This window comes from Haliotis cracherodii, unplaced genomic scaffold (assembly GCF_022045235.1).
Source record: "Haliotis cracherodii isolate W230 unplaced genomic scaffold, xgHalCrac1.p SCAF_13, whole genome shotgun sequence".
NCBI classification, from domain to species: Eukaryota; Metazoa; Mollusca; class Gastropoda; order Lepetellida; family Haliotidae; genus Haliotis; species Haliotis cracherodii.
This window is the reverse complement of record NW_027266268.1, coordinates 23,100,868-23,124,356: the sequence shown is the minus strand read 5'-3', so window position 1 is coordinate 23,124,356 and position 23,489 is coordinate 23,100,868. Positions and strand designations below refer to the sequence as shown.

General features: G+C 39.0%; 1 protein-coding gene across 1 annotated transcript; it reads left to right on the top strand.

Annotated features, from left to right (window-relative positions):
- The first annotated feature begins 938 nt into the window (after positions 1–938).
- LOC139459775 (uncharacterized) lies at positions 939–22,125 on the top strand. Its single transcript, XM_071241439.1, has 7 exons — positions 939–1,136; positions 7,657–8,169; positions 9,231–9,401; positions 10,829–11,029; positions 11,596–11,757; positions 12,739–12,843; positions 14,466–22,125. Exons 1-7 carry the CDS (start codon positions 1,040–1,042, stop codon positions 14,783–14,785), a joined length of 1,569 nt encoding a protein of 522 aa, XP_071097540.1. The 5' UTR covers positions 939–1,039; the 3' UTR covers positions 14,786–22,125.
- The last annotated feature ends 1,364 nt before the right edge of the window (positions 22,126–23,489 follow it).

The window sequence follows — 23,489 nt, the reverse complement described above, 5'->3', positions numbered from 1 at the left end:
AATCACTCTTTTGTCTGGTCCAGACTTGATTATTTACAGACCGCTGTCATATGGCAGGAATTGCTGAGTGCGGCGTTAAACAACAAACAAACAGACAAACAATCCAAACGGCGTTGAACCCATCTCACTCACTACACTGGAACACATGGGACATTCCAGTACTGCTGTATACGTATTTTAAGACAGATAGGATTTCGATATGCGGAGTGTTGTCAGGTCTTCAGTCTCATTAAAATAAGATCTTAGTCATCGCTACCGCTTTGTTTTGCGGTGGTAGCGAAAACTAAGATCGGATTTTAATGATTCTTTGTTTGTCGGATTTTTAATGAGATTTGGTTTATCTTATACACAATATATTGAGTTAAATGCCGTGCATTATATTATTTAGTCCGATTGTATTTAAACACCTTAAAGTTACTAAATGAACATTGCTGAGTGCGCATAAACAACACCAACAACGAAAACAACAACAGCCGTGTGAAATGGTAATTTAATTGAGGGTCCCATCTCTTAACAGAACCAGGGAATACAATATTATAATTACTGTGTGAGCGTTCGTGCGCGCGTGCGTTTAGGAATCGCTGCAGTGAATCAATTGGATGTTGTTACATCATCATACATTATGACGCCATTAGGCATTACGTCAGCCGAGATGCCTATTACGTCAACAGTGATGACTGTGATACGTGAACAATGACGTAGAGTGGATGAAATCCTTATTACATGGGTCTGTTCGTATGGATTTATTAACATAGCCAATAATAATTATTACTATGTGGATAAAAGATATAACACCATTCGTCCACGATCTTCATAATTACAGATTTTTATATATACAAAACGGATTATTTAAAGCCGAATATGGATTGATAAAGTCTAGAAAGTTTGAGTGGTTACCTCCCGTTGTAAATCGGAATTACTTCCCTTTGATTTCCACAACGAGGTGCGCCATTGACCAGAGGTATTGAGCAGATGAATCGCAAGAATATTCTGAAAGTTGTCTCATTCGGAATACGTTCGATCGCCTGGTGATTACAAAATGACAACAATCTACTGCTTGGTTATACTGTGTTGTGTTCAGGTGATTCAGGGAGATGACAGCACCGCCATACCCGAGGCGAAGACGAACGAAACAGGTGTGTAAAAGTAATGCTTGCAAATTGACAATTTTGTGGATAATTTCAGAAAATAATTTGGGTCCTCGGTATTTGATAAAATATGTTACTGATTTCTGAATTTGTAGGCTCGGGGTTTTAGCATAGTCACATACCTGACAGTTAATTAAGATTTTTACCTGTCTTATGACATGCTTAAAAATTAGGGCTAGTATATATTGTTATAGGCCAAACTTGTTGACGAATGTTTTAATCATTAGGGCGCATAACTACCTCTACTGTACACCCAAGGAACATATAAACAATGACTAAAATATGCACAGATGAAGATATTTACTAACCTGAGAGACAGAAGGAAACTATTTTAGAGAATTCCATTGGATACGTTATAGCATAATGTGGCATTTATTTGCATCATGTTTAAGAATAGCTTGAAAACAAGCTCATCGTCTGGCATTCTTTATGTATATCTATATAATGTAGGATGAATATGGTTCATAACTGTACTGACATCTTATTATGACTTTTGTATATTATCATACATGGGACATAAACATACCATTTGGCTCCCAGTTTAACAATGTCATGTTGAGTAATTTCTTAAATTAGATATACTGGGTAGAGGACAGTTATCGTGGAGGACCAATTATCACCAGCTCCCCGTTATAGCCTGCACGTGATCGCATCTCATTTTACTTTAGCTGGTTATCATTAGAAGGCAGAAATATTTATCCGAAAATAATGACTCATGTGAGGAAATATTTTTAAAAATCCACCATAATGACCTTGCTCAAATACAACTTTAGAGAAGACGCATGGGCAGTGTCACGTGACTAATTCATGAGGAAATGTAAATCAAGGAACATGATGATGTCCTTTCAGATCTGTCATTACTTTCTATGCGTCTGTCATTTCTTCCCCAAAATACTATTCTGAAACTTATGTGAGCTATATTTCCAAAAATGCAAAACCTGTATATATCGCAAAAAATCTATAGTACATAGTGTTAAGGTTAAGCATGTGTAGATTGAATTTGGGGAATATTGGTTTCTGTCAATTACGCCAAATTGATAATAGTGTTTCTTATTCATTTTGATGAATAAAAGTATTGAGAGTGATACTAAAAAATGTAATTTGTATATCTGAAGTGAAGAGCATGATCATGTGGCTGTGCTTTTAAGACAATGGTGATAACTGGAACAGCAAGAAAATGGGAAAGTTCTATTTCCACTGTTTTGATTCCTTATCATAGCGTTATTACAGAAATCAACTGAATCTTATTCCACAGACAGAAATAAGCGCATTTGCTCATAGTTTCCCCAAAATAAAAGTTATTGGTTCAGTTAACACTGTACACGGAAGATGTCAGAAATAACATGAAAAAAATGGTTATGATATACAGAGGCATCCACTGAGGGATGAGGGGGCACGGCAGGCCCAGTCGTCTAAGGCGCTGCAATTCGCTGTGAAGAGTTGTGTCCCTTGGGCACGGCAGAAACCTATGATTGTGGGTTCGAATCCTGGTTCGCCCCGATTATGTTTCTAGGTTTGTCAGCACCATACCCGTGCTCATGGGTTTCACCGAAGTGGTAAACGTCTGAGACCTGCATCACTTGGGGCTTTCCTCCCACATTAAGCTGACACGCTGTGATATAACTGGAATACTGTTCATAGCGGTGTTAAACCCAACTCACTGAGGGATGACTTGGTCTAAGTCTGTTCAGTAGAATATCTATGTTGCTGTCTAATATCAGTTCCCACAGCTCCAGATAAGATGCGTATTTGTGTAAAATACACCTAATAATTTACCATTACCAATCAAGTTTTAGTTGCTTTCGTACAAATATGCCTAAAAATGTTACAAAATGCCAATGGTATGAAAACTGCATAATTACCCAGAGCTACAGATAAGAAGCATATTTGCGTAAAATACCCCCCAAAATATTCAAAACCCAATTACTTTCAATTAACATGCGAACAGAAACACATGCATTAAATGAAAAACTCAAATGTATTAAAACAGCATGCGTAAAAAATACCCAATGAAGCTTTTTCAGCATGTGTACAAAAGAGCTAATTTCCAAAACACAATTACGAGCTAATTTACTTTCCGAGTCAAGCGTATGCATTTAGAACAGTTATATACATCTGAAACATTCAGTTTTTTTTATATCTTGAAATGTTCCCTAATTTTGCGAAAAACCCAGTACAGTGATGAATAGATGAGAGAAAAAATATTGGTTACCCAATGAAAAATGTAATAACCCATTTAAGATAGAAACCCTTGAGTAAAAACTCAGTTATCTGGAGCTCTGTTACGTAATGTATCCGTTTAGCTCGCATACCTGTGTTTGTTTACACATCTTTAATTCCCATCCATTGTATAAAGGCATCACATATACATTGACTACTGTGTGGACAAGTATTACATTGTACAACATGTTCTTGAACTCTACCTTGTCTACTGTAATGAATAATGCGTAAAGATGCTGTGTCTTGCCTAACACACTTATACTGTTGTGATATTGATACAGTTGGGGCAGGAAACAAGCTCAGAAGTTACCTGAAATGACATTTCAAGCAGAATTATTTAAATAAAATTCTCTCAGGTACAAACTGTCAGATTTGGAAAGGTTTGACCGTAGCCCTGTACGCGTGTAAAACGATCTGGTCATGCACACACTGAAGTTTACTGAATGAAGTTTTATCTTTATTCAAACATATAAAAGTCAGAAGAAATGAGTGCATGGTTAAAAAATAAATGGGATCATTAGTGACTAATAGTATTACCATAGAGTTTTAGATAATTTTTGTCATTGAACAATATATCATGTGACTAACCCTGGGTCTGGGTAGTCCTGTGGGTACCCGGGTCCTACTCAGTACCCACCCGACCCGGGTACCCGAGTTACCCGTCCCAGCCCGAGTACAATGAATATTATTGTGTGTCCTTGGGGAATCAGTATATTTTTTTCTGCCTCCATTCTCTACATTTGTGCATCACGTAAAACCCTGCACTAAACATTGCTAAACAGTATACCCCTCAGGACCCTGTTAGAGATGTCTTCAGCATGTTCAGGGTGATGGTGTAGCACTAATTGAAGTGCAAAATGTCCGAAATGTAAGATGTACTTATCCTTATTTTGTGTCTATTTTGATAGTAAATGTTAGTTTATAATGTTCTGCCATAAATTGCATCCATACATAAACAAATATATTTCATCCTGATTATACTGTGTATCATATGACTATGGTGTTATGATCATGACGATAAATATGCTTATCCCACTCGTCTGTCATATTAGCCACGAAGGCTTTTTTTCAGAAGTGATGTCACCATCTCTAAGTGATGTCTCATTTGAATCATGTTCAGAAAAAGGTCCAGTGTATTTATAATGTTATGGAGATAATCCCATACAACACACTGGATGATCGATGATGCATATATTTGCACTTGTTTTTTTGCAACAAATTAGACATTTTTTTAATAATTTTTTCTAGGAATAATGTTCGGAAAGACTCATGACCATTATGATAAAATTATTTGATTTTAAAATATTTGTTAATATTAATGTTCATATGTTTGTTGACGATGACTGATTTGTTGGGGATGGTTGGGTAGCCTAATGGTTAAATCCATCACTCGTCACACCGAAGACCTGGGTTAATTTCCCCACATGGGTTCAAGGGTGAGGCCCCTTTCCAGTGTCCCTTGTAAAATAACCTTAAAATGTCACTCACTGATGTACGAGATGTATCATATCTTATATTCTATGATTCTTTTCAAAATGATCGATATTTTGTAACCATGATTACTATATTTATAATATTTATTACATATTTTATCCATGGTTATGAATTTGTCATACATGTACATGTTAGAGGCTACTTTGACTCTTTCAGCCCTTAATCATGTTAATATATGTCCTGTGTATCACCATAATGGCAGTGGCACTAGTTTGTTGAACACCTCGTATGTTGAGAAACTGCTCTTTGTTCTGGGTATAGATCGTGTTCCCCTGAACACTAGATGGTTTTATGTAAGCGCATATCCCAGCATGCCCATTGTACATTCTTCCACATGTCAGACATTGTTTTAGTAAGACCTCCCATCCCTTCATGTAATGCCTTATTGTTTGGAAGCAATTTGACGGTATAACTAAAATATTTTACCATGACCCAGTTCCCACAAGCATGTTATGCCTCTAAATGACTGACCTTCCCCTGTTCTTGTTGACCTTCAACCATAAATCACAAACTGAGTTCAGTTGATGACTGGTCCCTCTTACAAGAGTCCTATAACCCATCCCAAAACAGCCGAGTACTATAAATAATAGAATGACTGGTCCCTCTTACAAGAGTCCTATAACCCATCCCAAAACAGCCGAGTACTATAAATAATAGAATGACTGGTCCCTCTTACAAGAGTCCTATAACCCATCCCAAAACAGCCGAGTACTATAAATAATAGAATGACTGGTCCCCTCACCACATATGATTCATGCATTTTGCTTTCATATGCATGATATGGGATATCATTATTAGAGTTATTTGTACTGGGTTTGAATAATTGCAGATTTCATCTTGTGAAAATAAAAGAGAATGAAATCAAGAAAGCCATTTTTTTATTAACATGATTAAATTAATAATTAAATTTTGCATAAATTTCCTCACTGTCAGGCTGTTCAGATTTTTATATCTTGCCAACAATATGATTAATCATATTTGTCGTATTGAACGGCCTGCTCCAATAAGGGCCCCCTGACTAACTTCGAGACCAATCTGTAAGCAATCTTCACAAGAGCCCCTACTGAGCATGCTAAGCTTGAAAGTGTTCATGACAGTTTTGTGAACATGTCATCCCTTTTTTTACATGAATCAATGAGAAGAAGGGATACAAAATTACAATGGTCTAGTGGTAGAGTGTCTGCCCAGAGAGCGCAAGGTTGGGGGTTCGATCCCTGGCCTCGTCATACCTAAAGACGTAAAAAGATGGTACTTGTTGGTACCCTTCCTGGCGCTCTGCATTAAGGGGCTAAAACAAGGACTGGTTAGAAGGGAGTCAGTATACCGTGTTTAGGTGGGGTATTCATGTTAAACTGCGGCAAAGTATCTCAGTGGACTGGGGGCGGTCAGGTAGCCTAGTGGTTAAAGTGTTCGCTTGTCACGCCAAAGACCCGGGTTCGATTCCCGACATGGGTACAATGTGTGAAGCCCATTTCTGGTGTCCCCTGCCGTGATATTGCTGGGATATTGCTAAAAGCGGTGTAAAACCATACTCACTCACTCACTCACTCACTCAGTGGACTGGCACTATAAAATCGGCATTAGTCCGGACTAGTACAAGTAGCCACACTCATACACATGCATGCACATCGCCATATAAGTGCAATAATCTTGAATGCAACGTTAAATCCCAATTCACCTGACCTCTATGGCTTGATCACTGACAACAAATTTGACTTACCGTATTTTCTTGAGTATAATGCTCACTTTTTTTCCAAAAAACACAGCTGTGTGGAAGGGGGTGCGCATTATACACGAATTATGAGTTTGGATGTTTTTTTCCCCCATGGAAAGACATTACCGTGAGCACGAAACACTGGAAATACAATGTCAACAAATCCATACTGAAGTACGCAAAATAATCATGTAATTACACTGTCTGGCTATAAAAAGTGTTATTTGTATATCTGGACTTATGTTTGTAACTTATTTCATTAATTTTATTCAAAATTCCTTTTAATATTGTTTTTATTAATTTCGGCGAAATCGTGTGTGAAGCGATCGGAAGATCGCACAACTCACCGTTATTAACAGCAACCACGGTCAGAATACCGCTATTGACGCCTTGAAACGAACTTAAGTTGACAGAGAATGGATACATATATACTAAATGACATACTTTGACTCGTTAAAAGTCATATTTGTTTTTGTTTGATGATTCTATGTCAACATGAAATTCTCGCGATCACGCGATCATGTGTGCGTGAGCCTTGACGGTGACTGGTCAGATTGGTTCACTGTAAAATAATGGAATATATTATTCCTGATAAAAAAAATAGTTTCAGATACAATTTGTGCCGATCTTTGCATTAAAAATCCTATAAAGTTATATCATTGGGTGTGTCTTGACCGAATCACCCGTCGATTCCAAGAAAACGTGTGTACAGCTGATTGCTGTTTCCAGCTTAGTTTACGAGACAATACACAAGGTAATCTTAATCCCTGGATATAAAATAATGCCTAGCAGAACAATAAATACTATTTAATCGGTAAATAAACATGTCTGGTGATTTTGTATCTCAAATTTCGAATTTGTACTGACGAAGTTTCTCATCAGCCGGACTTCGCTGAAAGGGTACGGTGTATTTTTTTTCTGCGCATAATATTGAAATTTATTTTTTTTCAAAATATTGAACCCGCTAGAGGGGGGTGCGCATTATACACGGGTGCGCACTATACTCAAGAAAATACGGTATGTATGGCTTTTTTAAGTCCCTGCCATGTAAATATTCTAGATGCCTATTGTATGTTACAGGTGTATCTCAGATTAACGTTCGGTTGAAGCCCCCCGCCAACCTAACAGCGATGTACGTCTCCAGTACCAACATTTTCATTGAGTGGGATGCCCCTGATGTATATCCATTGCATGAAGTTGACGACAATGTCACCACAGAATACAGCAGGGATGTTTCATATTGGAACAAAACCCATATTGTGAATGAAACTGTGACTGCCACCCTCGAGCCACCAACCGGAAATGTCAGCACTGTCCAAGTTGAAGTGCCTACACCAGTTAACGCTTCATCCAAGGGAGATAAGCCAGGAGGGAGTAAATTGCTGGCGTACAAGCCAAAGTGCCTGTCTCAAGAAGCCTTTAAGAGCATCGACACAATGGAGCATATGGTGAAGACTGTCAATGATATTGTCAATTATGTAAATAATAAAATGGACAGTAATTCCTCGGACTCAAGAGACCTCATGGTACACGTTCCTTTTGATCAGGGTTGTGTCGAGAAGTATGTCGTCAACTATGTCAAGAAAGAAGATGGTTAGTTATGTCAGCTACCTTCACTTCAATTTTTTGTTAATTGCAAGGGCATGGTTGGTCTAGTCGTATACATCATGTACATGGTATAGGGAGACATAATTTGCTGTGCAGAGTTGCATCCCTTTGGCATGCCAGGAACCTATGTTCATGGATTAGATATCGCTCTGGTTATGTTTCTAGATTTGTCAGCACAGGGATTAATCTAGACCTGCCCAGAGGTCAATATATGGCCCAAAGTCTTTCAACAAATACCTGTAAATATTCTCAAATTGGAATTTAAAATTTCCCAAAATTATCTCAATATAGTTAAAACTAATGTTACAGCTTTGCACAAGTAACTTATATCATGTTATATATCACTGATAACAGGACCAATAAAATGGAAAATCAAAGAAAATAACAACTGTGAAAAGATCCAAATTTTGAACAATTGGTTGGTTTGGTTTGTTATTTAACACCGCACTCAGCAATATTCCAGCTATATGACGGCGGTCTGTAAATAATCGAGTCTGGACCAGACAATCCAGTGATTAATATCATGAGCATAGATCCACACCATTGGGATGGATGACATGCTTCAACCAAGTCATCGATCCTGACCACCCGATCCCGTTAGTCGCTTTTTACGACAAGCATGGGTTGCTGAAGACCTATTCTACCCCGGAATCTTCACGGGTCTTGACCGGAATGTCCAGATATTTAGATCATGAGCACCAATCTATGCAATTAGGATATGATGACAAATATATGAACAAAGAAACATGCTTTGTTGAAATTACCTATGTACACTGGTTTCAGCAGGAGTGGTAAATGTCCTAGTCCTGCATCACTTCAGGCTCTCCTCCCAACGTAAGACTCTGTGACTTGGTTGATAGCATCTCAACATACCCCAACAGTGTGGATCATTGCTTATAATATCAATCACTGGATTGTCTGGTCCAGGCTTGATTATTCACAGGCTGTCCTTATAAAGCTAGTATATTGTTGAATGCAGCTTTAAACAATAAACACACTAAAAAGCAGCATAAGTCTCTCTCTCACTCCGTAGTGTGTTTCTTCAGGTCAGGTGGTGATGACACTGGATGTGGCAGCCAATCAGACGGAGTACAATATTACAAATCTGGAGCATGGGACCACGTACAGCATCTTCATCTCGGCACATTTCACGTCCGGAGACGTCCTCAACTCAACCAGCATAGAGGAGACAACCCCCACCAACATCTCCAACACAAGTAGGCACACATTACGTCTCATACATTTCCAACACAAATAGGCACATGCTACAGCTAGAATACCTCCCAACACAAGTAGCTAGACATTCGACTCAACCATCTCCAACACAAGTAGGCAGACATTACAACTAGTATATCTCCAACACAAGTAGGCAGACATTACAACTAGTACATCTCCAACACAAGTAGCCAGACATTCGGCTCAACCATCTCCAACACAAGTAGGCAGACATTCAGCTCCTACATCTCCAACACAAGTAGGCAGACATTACAACTAGTATATCTCCAACACAAGTAGGCAGACATTACAACTAGTACATCTCCAACACAAGTAGCCAGACATTCGGCTCAACCATCTCCAACACAAGTAGGCAGACATTCAGCTCCTACATCTCCAACACAAGTAGGCAGACATTACAGCTTGTATATCTCCAACACAAGTAGGCAGACATTACAGCTAGTATAACTCCAACACAAGTAGCCAGACATTCGGCTCCTACATCTCCAACACAAGTAGCCAGACATTACAACTAGTATATCTCCAACACAAGTAGGCAGACATTACAGCTAGTATAACTCCAACACAAGTAGCCAGACATTCGGCTCCTACATCTCCAACACAAGTAGCCAGACATTCGGCTCAACCATCTCCAACACGATGTAGGCAGACATTCAGCTCCTACATCTCCAACACAAGTAGGCAGACATTCAGCTCCTACATCTCCAACACAAGTAGGCAGACATCACAGCTAGTATATCTCCAACACAAGTAGGCAGACATTACAGCTCGTACATCTCCAACACAAGTAGGCAGACAGTACAGCTGGTATATCTCCCAACACAAGTAGGCAGACATTACAGCTTGTATATCTCCAACACAAGTAGCCAGACATTACAACTTGTATATCTCCCAACACAAGTAGACACACATTATGTCTCGTATCTCCAACACAAGTAGACATTCATTACGTCTTGTATATCTCCCAACACAAGTAGGCAGACATTATGGCTCGTACATCTCGAACACAAGTAGACACAGATTATGTCTCGTATCTCCAACACAAGTAGACACTCATTACGTCTTGTATATCTCCCAACACAAGTAGGCAGACATTATGGCTCGTACAATAACAGCAGATGGTTCACAGGTTGTGTTTAATATATTCACTGTAAACAGACACCCTCTGGTATGTGAAAAAGCCATGCTCACTAATTGTCAAAACATGTGCCAGATTAACTTGAGTCATGGCAGATCTTTTGTTAATTTGGCCTGAACAATTTAATACATACAATAAGAGGAAAATGAAGTGTCTAGAAACCTAATGTTTGGGACAACAACACATATGCACGCACACACCAATTTCTATATAACAATAAGACCTTGGTATGTTGTATTTGTTATAAAACAGATTTAAATTTCTTTTCAGAATGCCGTTGTTCCCTGTTCGGCTCTGTTCGGAATTCCTCCTGTGACTATGCTAGTGGGCGAATGTGCCAGTGTAACCCACAGTACACTGGTTCCTTCTGTGAGATATGTCGCCCTGGATACTACCGCAGCGCCCCCTACTTCCCCTGCAATAGGTGCCCCTGCAGCCCCCTGGCCACCAACAGTCCCACATGCTACTACCGTGAGTGTTTCAGTAGAATATTACCATGGTTACCGTGTGTATTATGTGTGTTTCAGGTGAAAGTAAGATGTTGTATAAGGTGTGTTTCAGGTGAAAGTTACCTGGTGTATAATGTGTGTTTCAGGTGAAGGTTACGTGTTGTATAATGTGTGTTTCAGGTGAAGGTTACCTGGTGTATAATGTGTGTTTCAGGTGAAAGTAACCTGGTGTATAATGTGTGTTTCAGGTGAAGGTCACGTGTTGTATAATGTGTGTTTCAGGTGAAGGTTACCTGGTGTTTAATGTGTGTTACAGGTGAAGGTTACCTGGTGTATAATGTTTGTTTCAGGTGAAGGTTACCTGGTGTATAATGTGTGTTTCATGTGAAGGTTACCTGTTGTATAATGTGTGTTTCAGGTGAAGGTTACCTGGTGTATAATGTGTGTTTCAGGTGAAGGTTACCTGGTGTATAATGTGTGTTTCAGGTGTAGATTACCTGGTGTATAATGTGTGTTTCAGGTGAAGGTTACCTGGTGTATTATATGTGTTTCAGGTGAAGGTTACCTGGTGTATAATGTGTGTTTCAGGTGAAGGTTACCTGGTATGCAACGCCTGTAAGCCCCACTACACCGGACATCTCTGTCAGTCGTGCATCAACGGCTACTACCGCTACCACGGCCAGTGTGTTCCCTGCCACTGCAATGGCAACAACAACCCCGCAGCAAACAGAGTGTGCGACCCCTACACAGGTAGACTCCTCCACCTACACTACCCATGCTTCTGTGCTCACAGCAAGAAGATCCAGGGAACAATAGGTCGACCCATGAAGATCCGGGTAGAATAGGTCTTCAGCAACCCATGCTTGCCGTAAAAGGCGACTATGCTTGCCGTAAGAGGCGACTTGTGGGATTGGGTGGTCAAGCTCGCTGACTTGGTTGATGCATGTCATCATATCCCAAGTACTCAGATCAATGCTCATGTCAATCTCTGGATTGTCTGGTCCAGACTTGATTGTTTACAGACTGCCGTCATATAGCTGGAATATTGCTAAATGCGGCGTTCAACAACAAAGAAAGCACAGCTTCTCAAAACACATTTATCACTGTTCATTTATCTGACATATATGCTCATACTTTACGAGGTGTATTGACCAATTTACCACTTGTATATGCTCATACTTTACGAGGTGTATTGACCAATTCACCACTTATATATGCTCATACTTTACAAGGTGTATTGACCAATACACCCACACATATATGCTCATACTTTACGAGGTGCATTGACCAATTCACCACTTATATATGCTCATACTTTACAAGGTGTATTGACCAATACACCCAAATATATATGCTCATACTTTACGAGGTGTATTGACCAATACACCCAAATATATATGCTCATACTTTACGAGGTGTATTGACCAATACACCCAAATATATATGCTCATACTTTACGAGGTGTATAGACCAATACACCCACACATATATGCTCATACTTTACGAGGTGCAATGACCAATTCACCACTTATATATGCTCATACTTTACAAGGTGTATTGACCAATACACCCACACATATATGCTCTTACTTTAAGAGATGTAAAAGGCAACCATGCTTGCCATAAGAGGCAACTATCGGGATCGGGTGTCAGGCTTGCTGATTTCATCGTATCCCAATTGCGTAGATCGATGCTCATGACTACTGTGACTACCTGTGATCTGTTCTCCAGGTGCCTGCACCCACTGTGCTTACAACACCACCGGCTTCAACTGTGAGAAGTGCCTTCCGGGCTTCGTCAGGAACAAAACTCAAGATAGACACTGCATCCTGTACCGTGAGTAGATGCTTTACTTGTCATTGGGACCCATGAAGTTCCAGGGTAGAATAGGTCTTCAGCAACCCATGCTTGTTGCAAGAGGCGACTAACGAGATCAGGTGGTCAGGCTCGCTGACTTCGTTGATGCATGTCAGCATATCCATGTCAGCGTAGATGGATGCTCACAATGTCAATCACTGGATTGTGTGGTCCAGACTCCATTATTTACAGACCACCGTCATATAGCCGGAATATTGCTGAGTGAGGTGTTAAACATGTTAAACAACAAACAAACCAAAACAAACAAAACTTGTCATTCGAGAGTTCAACTAGCATGGACTATTATGCTTAGGCCAGTCTTTATTTTTAAACGTGTGGATGTGTGTGCTGAAATGGAGCGGGTGATATAGTATTCACGACCGTACATACGTCCCACCTGTTTGTTGCCGCGATATCTCAAGAACTAAACACTGGATTGTCTTCATATTTGGAACTATGGGGTATATACAGACACCGCAGACACCAGTCGGTTTTGGTGACCTTGACCCCATTTTCAAGGTCACAGCAGGCAAATCTGCTTTTGGAGTTGGAAAACGGTGTTGCCGCGATATCTCAAGAACTAATCGCTGGATTGTCTTCATATTTGGACTGTGGTGTCTATACAGGCGGGGGACATTTCGTCTCTTTGTGACAAATACTTGTTGAAAATATATTTTGCGAGTTTCTATGGCAACAATATATTTATGACTAGTTGACACATTCACAACAAGTATTTTCCATTTCAGGAGATATCAATGACTTTGTCCTCTTCTTTATAATTTCAACCTACCAACCTGAACATTGGGGCTAAAAAAACTAAAAAAAGTAAAGAAGTCTGCTCTTCCTATTGCAATTAAATGAATATTCCACAGCTATTTTCACATTTGAGCCTGACCTTGAAGATGTCAAGTCAAATCAAAAGAGCTATGAGAAATGACAAGTCAATTCTGTTATCCCAAATCTTGGGACTCACTGCATAAATTCGTCAATAATCCCAATAATTTCAAGTAGTTTATTCTAGATGATGTCCATGTTTTGCAAGGCAAGTGAGAAATATGTTGTTTCTTATAAACCTGAAGTAGATCAGCCGAGCCATGCCATCATAGCTGCTGTTGGTAGAAATGTCTGTCACATCCTGGAAGACTCCACTTTGCTGAACATGATAAAATCAACTCACAAATACATTGTATTCCTTGTTTACCCATTCTTCTAGATTGGTAAGGGGCGGTTGGGTAGCCTAGTGGTTAAAGCGTTCGCTCATCACGCCGAAGACGCTGGTTTGAATCACAACATGTACAACGTGTGAAGCCCATTTCTGGTGTCCCCCGCTGTGATATTGCTGGAATATTGCTTAAACTGGTGTAAAACGATAAATTAAAAAGTTAAAAAAGTTGTCAATGATTTAGAACATAACCTAAAAGGGAAAAAATAGATGTATGGTGTCTACACATGTATGAAACTTAGCCATGTTAGCCAAGATAGCTGTTTTGTTGTTTTACTTTTGGGTAAGTTTTGGACAAAGTTTAGGTAGATCCATGTATAAAATATGTAAAATGAACTGGTCTGGAGCTATTTGAATAATTTTATTTTGAAAATTTTAGACGAATCAGCATCTGCCCGAGCTGCAGGTCCTTCTAAAGCACTGATTGCTGGGATCTGCATCGCCGTCATCCTGGCCCTGTGTGCAGTGGTGGGCTTTGCCGTGTATCGGCGCTGGAAGATCTTCCCACCAAGGAAACCATTCTGGACCGTGGAGCTGAAGGAAGATCATGACGGCGTCAACTTCAGTGCAGTCCCCGGACACGAGTACCAGCAACACAACCCTGCCGATGTACAAGATTTAGAATTTTATGAAAAACATCGTGGAAAGTCCAGCGGGAAGAGCGTGTCAAGCTATTCTCAACTACGCGAAGATATATAGATGAGACAAGATTATCTGAAGTATAAGCTAATAAACTATCAACCTGCATAAGATTGGATATTTTTCATTCAATAAACATGTTTGGACATTTTAGAAGAAATGTTAAAAAGACATTTTGCCCTGAAAAAGAACAAAATGGGATTACAAATATATTTTTGTGTTGTTCATGTTGTGTTTTGACTCTTATAATGTAAAGTTTGGGTTTGTGTATAAAATGCTTGTTATGAAAGATTTTAAGTTTGATAGCTTAGAAATAAAATGTGTGTTTTTTTAGTATATGTCTACCAATATATTTTGTTGTGTTTCTGATATATGAACTTACCAAATATTTTCATGAGCTTTCTTATGATTTGTATGGAGACTTTTGAATATCTTTGAATTCTTTGCCATCATTAATTGTATTTTACAGCTCCTTTGTCTCTTGAACATCACATATATAACATTCCTGTTTTAATGCATATGTTACCATGGTAATTCTTGTAGAAACTGTTCCTATTTTGTGAAAGAAAGTGGTACATGGCTCTAGTGTCACTGAGATGCAAGGCTCTCGTGTAAAGGGGTGCTAGGCTCTAGTGTTAAAGAGGTTTTAGGTTCCAGTGACAAAGAGCTTTTAGTTTAGTGTCTAAGTGCTAGGCACTTATGTTAAAGGGGTGCTAGGCTCTATACTTGTGTTAAAGGGGTGCTAGGCTCTATACTAGTGTTAAAGGGGTGCTAGGCTCTATACTAGTGTTAAAGGGGTGCTAGGCTCTATACTAGTGTTAAAGGGGCGCTAGGCACTTACATTAAAGGGGTGCTAGGCTCTATACTAGTGTTAAAGGAGTGCTAGGCTCTATACTAGTGTTAAGGGAGTGCTAGGCTCTAGTATTAAAGGATTGCTAGGCTCTATACTAGTGTTAAAGGGGTGCTAGGCTCTATACAAGTGTTAAAGGGGTTCTAGGATTTATACTAGTGTTAAAGGAGTGCTAGGCCCTATACTAGTGTTAAAGGGGTGCTAGGCCCTATACTAGTGTTAAAGGGGTGCTAGGCCCTATACTAGTGTTAAAGGGATGCTAGGCCCTATACTAGTGTTAAGGGAGTGCTAGGCTCTAGTATTAAAGGGTTGCTAGGCTCTATACTTGTGTTAAGGAGTGCTAAGCTCTATACTAGTGTTAAAGGGGTGCTAGGCTCTATACTGGTGTTAAGGGGTGCTAGGCTCTATACTAGTGTTAAAGGAGTGCTTGGCTCTAGTGTTAAAGGGCTGCTAGTCTCTGTTCTAGTCTTAAAGGAGTGCTAGGCTCTACACTAGTGTTAAAGGGCTGCTAGGCTCTATATTTGTGTTAAAGGGGTGCTAGGCTCTATACTGGTGTTAAAGGGGTGCTAGGCTCTATACTAGTGTTAAAGGAGTGCATAGTCATGTTTATGTACAGAATCTTGCTTGCTGCTACCATCTCATAGTTTTACTTGTTATGTTCCTTGTCTTCAGTATTCTATGTGTTCTTTTTGAATTGCAATAATCTATCCTGATTTGTATAATAATTGTGACCCACCATGAGATAAGGGGCCCTATGGGTGAAAAGTCATAGTTTTACTTCTCATTATATTTTAAAACTGCAATTGGGAACATAAAAATACAATTCACAAGCTTCAATTCATATTTATTACAGAGATGCATGACATCAAACATTTGGACTCATTTTCCGACTTATAACTGATTTTGTAATGATTGCAGTTTTTGAGACCTATTGTCTGATTAATTGAAGGTTCTGAAATAATGGGTGGTTTTACATTACAACGAATGAGAGAGAAATAAAATATTTTACTATTCCTCAGGGGGCGGTCAGGTAGCCTAGTGGTTAAAGCGTTCAGTCGTCATGCCGAAGACCCGGGTTCAATTCCCGACATGGGTACAATGTGTGAAGCCCATTTCTGGTGTCCCCCGCCATGATATTGCTGGAATATTGCTAAAAGCGGCGTAAAATCATACTCACTCACTCACTACTATTCCTCAGACAGCGATTGTGACTGAAGTAAGCTGACGTCAAACGTCTTATGACGTCACAGAACAATGATATCCTCGGTACCCGTAGGGTCCCTTTGCTACTCGTAGGTCACAATTATACTCTCGTACATGCAGGTGATGCAGACAGTTCTTCCTGTATTAGTCAGAGATTCTGTCACATATATATTCGACTCTGCATTCTAAAAATGCAATGTTCAAATACTTCTAAATTTGAGAAAAGAAGAAAATTGGAAAAAAAAATTTTTTTTAAACAAAGTAACTCATTCTTATTTGGTGGATGGTCACCAGTAGTATAGGCAATGTGGGTTCTGGACCACTGCCACCTAGACCAGATTCATACCCAAACAATGCTACTACAGAGGTCCAGAACCCCCATCACCTATACTACTTCACCAGTAGTTTATCAGCTTATGTAGAGGATCAGAAGTGCCATCTTTCATTGGATACAAATTAGAAATGTTTACTTGCACTCTTATTTATTAGGTGCATGGTCAGTAGCAGTGACATAGATGGCAGTTCTTCCTGTATTGGTCAGAGATTGTGTCACATATATTCGACTCAAGTACCGCTAGATTCTTTCTTATTACTATCGTTAGTCCGTAATGCCATGACAGATTAACTACAGTGATATAAAAGAACTGGGTGATCCTTTACTTTGTGGTATATAATATGTCCTGAATAATTTCTGATTCTTTGTTCATTCAGTGTTCATTTCGAGCTACTTGACATTGTAATACTCAAATACATTCACCATGTTCCCATTAAGAGATATTTGGCAATTTATGAAAAGATATAAAATAATTATGTTTAGCACTGTCAGATCTGATACAGTTTGAGAAGGGAAGATCTTTTATGAAGATATCGCAAGTGTGTTCAACAATTTGAGCTTTTTAACATCATGTTATACATTTACATGTTAATGACATTTTAATATGACATGAAAAATGTTTGGGGTTCCGTCTTGGAATGACTGAATCCCAGAGTTGCCCTGATTATGATCCTTGGTTTGTTCGAGGGTTTCACAAATGTAGACATGGACACACTTCATCACATGGACTTTCCGCCCACATGCAGCCATCACACCATGGTGTAACTGATAGGTGCTGTTCAAAGTGGCGTTAACCAAAACTCACTCGCACATTCATTCATAAATTCTATTTCTATTAATTTGTCTTGAAAAATGAACATGCCTGAATTTATGTAAGCACATGAATGTCGTCATTTCCGCACCAATACGACTGCACAACCAGATACAGTGTTTCCTCGCTATTGTGCTCTTCAATATAGCGCTAAGTCGGTTATAGCGAGCAGTGCTCCAAAAAGTTACTTACTTTTTTAATAAACCCGATTTTTCCAGTGACTCAATGTTTTCCCATCTCAAAATTATTATTGTTAATCAAGTATGTACATACCACATTGTGATGCTGATGTCACAGTGTGATATGTATGAGCGTGTGTAATCAAAACTTTATAGAAACGGGGATTTTTCCTGACCTTCAGTCCAATATTCTTCCCCAGGTCTGAAACAAATTAAAAGAAATATGTCCCGATTAATGTTAATATGTATTACTAATAACTAAAGTTATGGCTTTGTAGAGATAACCTGTATTTCACTGATAACAGGACCAATAAATCGGAAGAGGTTTTAGTGCTTAATTTATATCAGTTCATTAAATGCAGTCTGAAAATGCAATGTTCAAATACTTCTGAATTTGAGAAAAGAAGAAAATTAGAAAACAATTTTTTTTTTAACAAAGTAACTCATTCTTATTTGGTGGATGGTCACCAGTAGTATAGGCAATGTGGGTTCTGGACCACTGCCACCTAGACCAGATTCATACCCCAACAATGCTACTACAGAGGTCCAGAACCCCCATCACCTATACTACTTCACCAGTAGTTTACTAGCTTATGTATAGGATCAGAAGTGCCATCCTTCATTGGATACAAATTAGAAATGTTTACTTGCACTCTTATTTATTAGGTGCATGGTCAGTAGCAGTGACATAGATATCACATTTTGCATATTTAGCATTTATTAAACAGTATCTAGTCTAATGTTTTACCTAGTTGAAGATTTTGAACACTTCATTGTGATATAATGTAATCAGGTAATGGAAAGACATATTTAACATCATTTTTATATAATCATGCATGTTTCAGCTCACCTTAATGAAAGTCATGTGAGCTTTTGTCATGGCTGGTTAGCCATCGTTCGTCGTTAGCATCTTCTCAGAATTCACTGGACCAGTGAAGCGGAAACTTCACCTTCTTGATCCCACTCATGACACGCCGATTTGTTCAAGAGGTTCACGAGGGGAGCGGGTAGCCCAGTCGTCTAAGGCGCCGCGTGAAAAATAGCATTACCGTTATTATAGCTAAAATGGATGGAATTTGTTATCAAATAAAAAGAAACAACAATGTCGATTTTGAAACATTTACTGCAATCAACACGAATGTCACTGACCTACTTTAACAAATATGGAAACGTCATAGAACAAACCAGATGACGTCACTATTGAACGTTACGTCATTTATCCCTATCCTATGACGTCACTTAACAGCAGGCCTGATAATGGCCCGTCGTCAAGCAATATGAAGGCATTATCAAGTTACAGTGGCCCGCTCATTTCTGATAACATGCGGGCGTTTTTATGATAATTCTATCCATTTTAGCTATAAAGTGCATTAGTTTGTATTTCTTGGTTTACATAATTTTTGTGTGAAACATTCTGGTCGGTAAAATATAAATTCGTTATACAGTATATATCTCAATACATGTGTCTTTTCATGATACATTATTAAATTGTGAATGTGAAAGTGTGAAATAAATATGTCCTAATTTTGATGTACCACAAGAGGAAACAAAAAGGTGTTTATTTTGCAAAATTGCTGAATGATGTCATAGTCTTGATGTGATAAGTCAAAATGTGGACCAGTACCAGCGCCCAAGTAGTGTAACATGTACTGAATGATTGTAGCTTATCGTGTATCACATTTAAATTAACATCGCAGTACACAGTTTTTTTTGTTATGCATTCAGCATTATTAATGGGGCAGGCACAAAATAGTTTATAGACCGTAAATAGGCTTAGTGTGTACTGAAGAGGCATATACCAGTATTGTGTAGTTCCATTGAAACGCATTGCGCCTGAAGACTCAATACATGGATGACAACATGACTTGGGAAAGACTGCACAGAGACATTAACGAGGCACTTAAACGATATATTTAATTCACAAATGGTCCATAACCTAATATAGTGGCGGTAAGAGGGATGGGGAGAGAACCAGGGAGACTGCTGCTTCCTGTCCACGATTACATCCATTAAGATTCTATGACGATGGCCTCAAATCAAACATGGCGCAGCAATTCGCTATGCAGAGTTGTATCCCTTGGGCAGCGCAGAAAACTATGATCGTGGGTTGAATCGCAGTTCTCCCCGATTATGTTTCTAGGTTTGTCAGAGGTGATGTGGGTTTCACCTAAGTGGTAAAACTCAGTGACTGCATCACTTAAGGATGTCCTCACCATGAAGCAGACACCCCATGAATATCTCAACACTGGCACCATGCTAGCATTGGGGGGCACGGGTGGCCCAGTCGTCTCAGGCGCCGCGATTCGCTGTGCAGAGTTGTGTCCCTTAGGAATGCCAGAAACCTATGATTGTGGGTTCGAATCCCGGTTCACCCCGATTATGTTTCTAGGTTTTTCAGCACCATACCCGTGCTCGTGGGTTTCACCGAAGTGGTAAATGTCTAAGACCTGCATCACTTCGGGCTTTCCTCCCACATTAAGCTGACACGCTGCGATATAACTGTAATACTGTTAAAAGCGGCGTTAAACCAAACTCACTCACATATTTAGCATTGCCTGATCATGCTGATGATGATTTTACTGTCCTGCTATGCAGTACGTTAATAAACAAATGTTTGACTGCATTTCTGAAATCCCAGATGGCTTATCCATGACATCTTCCCATTTCAACTTGATTGACTATTTGTCTGGCGTGTACCTTTTAGTCCTGGATTATCCAGCAATTGTATCTCCATTCTATTGTCTATAATGATATATACCCCGGACCCATTCACCTACGTACTGGTAGTTTCCTTTTGGAAGTGATGTCAGGAGACCCTTTCTCCTTGTAATAACGTAACACAGAATTTTGTCTCACTCATGAAAAATTTGTTTGTTGTATGACACCGCACTCAGCAATATTTCAGCTGTATGATGTCCGTCTGTAAATAATAAAGTCTGGACCAGACGATCCAGTGATTGACATCATGAGCATCGATCTGCGCAATTAGGATACGACAAGCTTGCCTCTTGCGACAAGCATGGGTTGCTGGAGACCAATTCTAACCTGGATCTTCATTGGTCTCTTGAGAGTAGTATGATTGGAAGGGTATTTTTAGTTAGGTATGGCAGGGAGTAGGTCGGGGGTATTTATCATATTAGAACAGAGACATGACATTATGGGTTAATGAGGATGCCATTCAGTTTCCTTGTTTATTGTGATAGTTTATGTTTATTCTGTTTGTGTTTATTATCTATTGAGTACTGATCTTTATGTTTAGCAAATCATTTTACCAGTGCTAATATGGCAAATGTCTGCACCAGCTTTGAAAGATCTCTTTTTATGCCATTATTTTTATCTAGATGTTTTTGCTACAAGGATAACACTGTATCTATTGCTTGGAGTCCTGTATAGAATAGACTCTACATAATAGTTTTGAGAAGGGTGTAGACTTTTCAGAAGGTGCTGGCTTGCATCAAAGCATGATTTTGATAAATATTTCAGATTACGTTCGGTAGCGAAATGATCAAGTCAGTCATTGGCTGTGGAATCAGTATGTGATTGGCATTTTGCAATATGATCATAGCTATTTGATTTTCCGATTGTACTATTCTTATATGTGCACATTCCGCAATGAACAGCATGTTATGTGATATACAGAGCTTCTTACGAATCCTGCACTCCCAAGCGTCCCACATCTGTAGCAATCTCATTAAAATCAGAGAATTAAGATCGGATTTTAGTGAGATTGAAATCTGTAGCTGAGTTTATGATTGTAAGCAAATACTTTTCAACATATCAACCTATTGTGTTTCATATCCTGTTGATGCGTGATATGCAGAGTTGCATCCCTTATCTGTGCCAGGATCTGGCTTGAGTGCCAGATTCACCCCTGTTAGGGGGTTTCTATAAGCATCTTACTTGAGGTCCTAGGCCCATTCTACAAAGTGATCTCAGCACTTCAGTCATCATAAGCCCATGTTAAGGTATGGGAGTTTTGATTGCCTTAGCGCTAAGATCACTTTGTGGAATGATGCCCAGTGTTTCAACCAGGGGTCCGGAAAATTTAAAATCCCAATCGGACATTTACATTTTTGCCACGCCCCCTTCAAACAGCGTGTTTTAGTACGACTTTTTTACACACAAATTACAAGTTGTTAAGTATTCATAATATGATGAATTATGAATTGTTTCAATTTAAATTGTTTAATTCACCGGACAATTAAAAACAAATAATATCATTTTAGATATATATGGAAAACATACGTTTGTTTCTGTTATAATAACGATCTGTCAACGTTGTGAACGGTCTAATTAATATTCATGAGTCTGCTCAAGTGTACGCGTTGTAACATTTGGATCGAGACTATTATCCCATATTTGGTTATCACGTGACCTCACGGGAAAAGTGTTTTTTTTAAACTAAAGCTTATTTAAAAACAAGACAGATAATATAATCATAAATCCTAAACTATCGTTGATAGCAGTAGTTATTTGAATACTTTTTCATCTGTACTTAATTATTGACCATAAAAAAAATTTGATATCGATCATCCGAGAAAGCAAAATGGCGGTCAATCAAGATTCAGTATACGACTAGCTACTGAAAACAATAAAATCTGCAAATCCTCGTTGTATGTCAACCAAGTGAAAGTCGTTAGCCACGACTTACAAAATGATCATTCAGACTTTGAGGGTTTGGCAGATTCGGTCGACTGGCTGTCGTCACGCTTTCGCTTCTTGACTGAGGTTACGTATCGTAGCATTGTGAGGATAATGAGGTACATCGATGATGCAAGGTATTTATGTACAGTTGTAAACACATTTTACTCAAATCAACAAGATGTTCTCAGTAATAAATCCTCGATTAATCAGTGTCAACTCAGTTTATTGCCTATTACAGTGATTGACCGATTGGACTATCATTCTAGGTACGATGTATTTACAGCAATCAAAACAAACAAAGCTTGTCAGTGTAGATAATCTTCATTGTGTTACAACTGCAGACAGAAATTGCTCAGTCCTAACTGTTGATCATGTCCGGTCAAAATTTAAGAATGTCCGGATGGAAAAATTTAAATGTCCGGTAAGCAATATTTTAGACCGGACATTTGAGATTCCCAATCGGACATGTCCGGCGCATATGACGGTTTCCGGACCCCTGGTTTCAACTAAGTGGTGAAAGTCTGTGATGTGTGTTTGGCTTCCCTCCCACACAAAGCTGACTCTCCATGCTACAACAGACATACTGTTCGAGGTGGCGTTAAACTGTACGCATATGTACCTAACATACTAGTGTTTTGATGTTTTTAAGACATACAGTAAACTACGTTTATAACGACCACGCTTATAACGAACCGATGGATATTACGAACTTATATTTTAGTCCCCACCATTTGTTGTAGATA